At 36.7% G+C, this 6,000-nt stretch overlaps 1 protein-coding gene across 1 annotated transcript in view; it reads right to left on the minus strand.

Annotated features, from left to right (window-relative positions):
* Nucleotides 1–4,647, minus strand: part of LOC115437411 (probable G-protein coupled receptor 158) — a 125,439-nt gene extending 120,792 nt beyond the window's left edge. Inside the window, exon 1 of the mRNA XM_030160635.1 lies at nucleotides 3,218–4,647. Coding sequence (XP_030016495.1) covers nucleotides 3,218–4,074 — 857 coding nt within the window. The 5' untranslated portion in view covers nucleotides 4,075–4,647. The remainder of the gene's footprint in view (nucleotides 1–3,217) is intronic.
* Nucleotides 4,648–6,000: the final 1,353 nt, after the last annotated feature.

Genomic DNA, 6,000 nt, shown 5'->3' on the forward strand with positions numbered 1-6,000 from the left:
TTTGTTTTCAAGACTTTTAGCTTTACGCTGCATTGAATTTGCTTTTCTCTCCACATAGACTTTCCCTTTTTATTATAGTATTGCACTCGATATGCTGCTGTGTGGTACTTGGGTTCATGTTGCAGTTGCTTATCTTTTATATTATTTGTGATTTAACCCATAAGGACCCAGTGTGACTTTTATGGCAGTTCACAAATAATTTTTTTCTCCCTGTTCAACCTTTCCTAAGTGATTTATCACCAATTTATCACCATTAATATAATATTATTCTCGAAATTTAACATTTTTTCCAGTGAAAATCATCTATTTTCCTATGTTTAATTGACTGATCATGAAGATGTTCATAAAAGCTCAGAGCAAAGTCAAAGGTTATTATATCACAATTGGAAAAACTGAAGAAAAGGTGATTTTTTCAGTAAAATATAGCATTAACTGGACATTAACCAAGTGTATCCACCCACTGTCATTGATCAAACTCCATTGGTTTTACTGGTGAATCAGTGTTGTAGAAGATGACGGTGTTCCTCTGAACGTCCAAATGCGTCATATCTGATGACCATGAAAAGATGACAAACTGTATTTTACACCAATTATTTACATGCATTGATAATATTATAGGATCACCATTAGATCCATGGATGCCTTTGGTCAGTGGTGGATGCTTGGGTCTTTATGGGTTAACTGATCTCCAAGTGTCATGTTTTGAATCGTAGCTATAAAATATAAAATCTACTGGTACCCAATGACCTATGAACCCGCTGTGCTCAGTCACAAATGCCAACTTGTATATATTCCTTCAGCAAAAAAACACACCTTGTAAAGTGTGCAGTTTTAATTTGATGGCAGGCTGCTGTAGAAGTGCACAGCTGTGCTTTGACAGGTAAGAATATTAAATGAGGAAGGTCTACCTGTCTCTGCAAAAGCATCTTTTACACCATCTGTTTCAAGCTTCCAGACTCCAGTTGAGCAGCATCCATATTTACATTAAGTCTCATAATACACTGTTGTAAATCAGAGGGTACTTATGGTAACTGTTGCTGGAACTGCCAAAGGGTGTAAAGTGATTTTAAAGCTAGAATTCACTAACAGACTATAAAAAGAAATCATAGTGGACGGACTGGGAATCTGTTATTTTTGCAGGTTCCAAAAGTCAAAACAGAACTGGGAAAGAAAGCTTTTAAATGTTCTGCTCCCACTGCCTGGAACAACCTACAGAAGGAGATTACACTGAAGGAGCTGGTCTATTTTAATACATTCAAAGTCCTTTTAAATCAATGGGAAAAAGGACAAATGTGGGTGTAAATGTTTTTCTAATTGATTGAATTGGGTTTGGCTTTGAGATGCTTTTAAGGAACATTGTTGTTATACTTTTAGTACCTTTTAAAATAATGATGATGTTTTCTATCACAGGTGTCAAACATGTGGCCCAGGGGCCAAATCCGGCCCGCCAAAGGGTCCAGTCCAGCCCTTGGGATGAATTTGTGAAATGCAAAAATTACACTGAAGATATTATCATTCCTTTTAGTTCAGGTTCCACATTCAGACCAATTCGATCTCAAGTGGGTCAGACCAGTAAAATACTATCATAATAACATACAAATATTGACAACTTCAAATATTTCTCTTAGTAAATGTAAATATTTTCATGTATTTACACTAAAACAAAGTATAATTTTGCAAAAAATGTGAATAACCTGAAATGTCTTAAGAGAAGAAAGTACAATTTTAGCAATATTCTGCCTGTTACTAAATGTTTTGTGTTTGTAGATCCACTGTGATCTGTAAGTTAAAATGTACATGTGGAAATGATAAACTGAAGCTGAATATTGTTAAAATTACACTTATTTTTTCAGTTTGTTCATTTTATTCACATCTCTTTAAAGGATAGTTTGTAGATGTAAACCTTTTCATAATGTAAATTTATTTTTTTTCACCCTAAAACATAGAGAAAAGTTTGGAGTTGACATTATTTCTGTATAATTATATTATAATTTTACTGGTTCGGCCCACTGCAGATCTAATTTAGCTGAATGTGGCCCCTGAACTTAAATGAGTTTGACACCCCTGTTTTATATGTATGTTCTTATCAGTTTTAAGTTTATTTTTAGTACTGACTTTCATTGTGTTTATGTATATATATATATATATATATATATATATATATATATATATATATATATATATATATATATATATTTTTTTTTTTTTTTTTTTTTTTTTTATCTCACTGAGCTTTTTTCCTGGTTAAATAAAGGTTACACTGAAAAAAAAAAGTAAGAAAAAAAAAAAAAAAACAGTATTATTCCAGCAGCAGGGGTGCCAAAAAAAAATACTGTTAAATAACGGAAAATAACCATCTCATAAAAAATACGGTAATTTTCCATAATTAAAACACAGGTTTTTGCCCTAACTTTACATGAGATTTTGCATATTTTTTCTCACTTTTTAATGTTTAATAAAGAATGTTTTCATGTATTAAAACAATCAAATTACCTATAAACACATATATATAAATAATTTTCAATGAGAGTAAGTTGTCCAATCCACTGATAAAAACTGTATTTGGACAGTTTATCAGTGCTTAAACATGTTATACATTCACAAAAATACATTTATTCAACATTTTTGTTGCGAAACCTCCCGTAATTACACAAGATATTTGTCAATTAACAAACAAGTCTTGTTAAACTTACAGAACAAATACTTCTTTTATGGTTAATTGTCAGTAATTTTATCTTTTCTTATTTATTTATTTTTATTTATTTATTTGTTTATTTGTTTGTTTGTTTACAGTATTAAACTTTAAATTAACAGTTTAATCTCATAAATAGAAAAGAAATATTTGTGAAATTACCATACATTTGCAAATGTATTTTAACTGTATTTTTCTGTGAAAAAAGAAAAAAATTCTTTTAAAAAATGGAAATTTTATGGTTATTCACAGTTACAGTTTTTTCATGTTATTTTACATTTGACATGTAAAATCACAGTCTGTTTTTGTCATTTCTTTGATATTTTCCTGTATCTTGAAAATACAGGAAAAATCTGTCAAATAAGCAGTGAAAATTCTGTTAAATGACAGATTTTTATTTTTTTTTACAGTGTATAATAATCTACATTTACAAGGTGCTTAAAAGTTGCTAAAATATGGGAAAACACTTAACATTTGACTCAAACATGCTCTTTTTCCCTCTTGTTGTCTGTCACATCCTCTCACCTGAACTCTGGGGCAGAGTTGCTCTTCAGTCCGTAGAACCCTGCAGACAAGGTCAGCAGCCAGTAGGGCACAAAAGCTCCATGTTCACACTCCAGGTACGGTGCAGACCACTTGATCTGGTTTTTCTCCAGAAGATAACTTCCACTCCCAGTCCCCACTGAATCCGGGACCCTTTTGAATGTGTGCGGTCTTCTCCCATCCCTAAACTCATTAAACCAATCTGACTCGGGGCTTTTGCTCTTCAGTTGCAGATGCGCAGAGCCGGACAGGTCCTGCAGAACCACCTCCTTCTCAGTTCTGGTCGCCTGGAGGAAAACGTGGGGGCCCGGCTTTGGTGCGTCTGTGTGGAAGGTCACGACCGCCCTGTGGATTTTGGGGTCCCCCTCGAGGATGCTCTGCACCAGTGCGTGGTACCAGTGGATGTCCCTGCGGAGGGTTTGCTCCCGAGACCTGTTGGTTTGCAGGATCATATTTAGGAAGTTTGTGGCGTGCGCTACTGTATCCAGGATGCTGTGGAGGGAATAGTGGGACGCGACATGAAGGCCACCTCTTAGGCTGCTCAGCTCGTACCTCCGTGAGCAGTTCACCTGCCTGAGGGCCGAGGAGTCCCCGGTGTGCAGGAAGGCAGTCACCACCCTCGGCAGATCCTCCTCAATTTTGTGCGCCACCACCGTGCGCTCCGTGGCAGGTACGGAGTAATAGGTAGGATGGTGGGGCGGCTCCCTGTTGGTGTTTTGGGTGCTGAAGACTGTGGGGTTCTTCTCGTCTCTGTCATTATCAGACCACTCCACATAACCGTAGTTTGAGCCTAAAACTATCCCTGTTTGCAGAAGCAGCGGGACGACCAGGAGAGCCATCGTTCCTGTTCACACGCACACAGAGATCACCGTGGGCACTTGGTAAAGTGTGGCGGGCATAACCAAAACCACCTCCTGCTGGGATTAAATACAATTTAAGAAACACACACACCTGAGAATGTCCTGAATTTCCTTCCCATGAGAAACGCTGAAAACGACACACTTGAGTGAGGATGTCCACTTCTCATTCCGTGGATGCTCTCCACGTCAGAAGACAACACACACTTTCCTTTCCTCTTCTTATGTTTTGACAGTGTCACAGTCACATCCAGTCTGTCAGATCGGATCCCCTTCTTATTAGAGACAAAATATTAAAATCATCCTCCTCATCCTCATCGGTGATCCATTCACTGGAGGCGACGCTCAAGCCGAAAGCTCCGCTGTCTTATTTATCATCCTCCGACAAATCCATGTGAAAGGAGTAGGAAGACGAGGAAAAAAAGACCAAATTGCTCTTGAAGTCCCGTCCCTCCCAATAAAACGTAATTGGCCACCTAAAGAGTCGCCCACCGGTGTGTGGTTGTTCTCCACTGCCGGTCAGCCGGAGGTGGGCGGAGCGTGGGAAACACGGGAGCTGTCCGGTGCTGAAAGTAGCGCCTGTAGGATGAAAAGTGGTGGTGGTGGTGGTGGTGGTGATGTAGGGGTTTGTGTGATGAGGACAGAGGAGCAGTCTGGAAATTAGAAAACCTAAAAATAGAAGAGAGTCTATGAGGGAAAGACCAACAGGAGACACATGTATAAATGAAGACCTCCTATTGGCTGTTCTGTGCGTGTGTATGTGCAAAACAACATATGGAGAACATTATGTGAACATATACAGACGGGTATTGTTCAGAACATTAACTGCTGGTGCTGATCATTTCAATACCAGTGCATTACTTATATGGGAGTTCCCAAACTAATTTCTCTCAATATTTAACCTTCCTTAATGGATTTACCATTGCAATATCATTTTCTATATTTTGTGTTTTTTTTTTCAGTGAAAATCAGCTTCTTTCCAACATTTTATTCACTGATCATGTAGATGTTCATAAAATCTCACAGTAAAGTTGAGGGTTATTTGATCAAACATAGAGAAAAGTGAAGAAAAAGTGGCTTTTTTTTCACCAAATCTACCATTCTACCATTAACTGAACATAAACCAAGTGTCCATCCACTGTCATTGATCCAACTCCATGGGTTTTACTGGTGAATCAGTGTTGTAGAAGATGGCGGCGTTTCCACGATAACTACGGTGCCTCTGAACATCCAAATGGGTCATATCTGATGACAATGAAAAGATGACAAACTGTATTTTACACCAATTATTTACATGTATTAATAGGATTACTGGATCAACGGGTACTAAACAGTTTACATAAGTAGATGCATTTGGTCATAGATGGATGTTTGGGTCATTATGGGTTGAATTAGACTTTGTTTCAATACCACTGTTTTCTACAGATTTTTAAATTAGAAGTGTTTTGTTGACAGTATTGTACAGGAAGTTTTTTAGAGTAAGTCTTTTAGCAATTTTTTGTTTTAGAGTATATACTGTCCTTAATGTTAATCTGGTGCCTGTTTTGTTTTGTCTGTTGTATCTTCTTGTGCTGTATGCAAAGCTGCTGAATACTTGAATTTCCCTTGGGATTAATAAAGTATCTATCTATCTATCTATCTATCTATCTATCTATCTATCTATCTATCTATCTATCTATCTATCTATCTATCTATCTATCTATCTATCTATCTATCTATCTATCTATCTATCTATCTATCTATCTATCTATCTATCTATCTATCTATCTATCTATCTATCCATTCAGGCTAAAATCACATTACACATTTCAGTGCAAATCTTTACTTCCATTTTTGCACAATGAAAACAGCTCAATTCCAAGAAATATATATAGTTTCAGCTATTTGATTATAGGTGATATGTGATGT

This window comes from Sphaeramia orbicularis, chromosome 17 (genome assembly GCF_902148855.1).
Source record: "Sphaeramia orbicularis chromosome 17, fSphaOr1.1, whole genome shotgun sequence".
Classification (NCBI taxonomy): Eukaryota; Metazoa; Chordata; class Actinopteri; order Kurtiformes; family Apogonidae; genus Sphaeramia; species Sphaeramia orbicularis.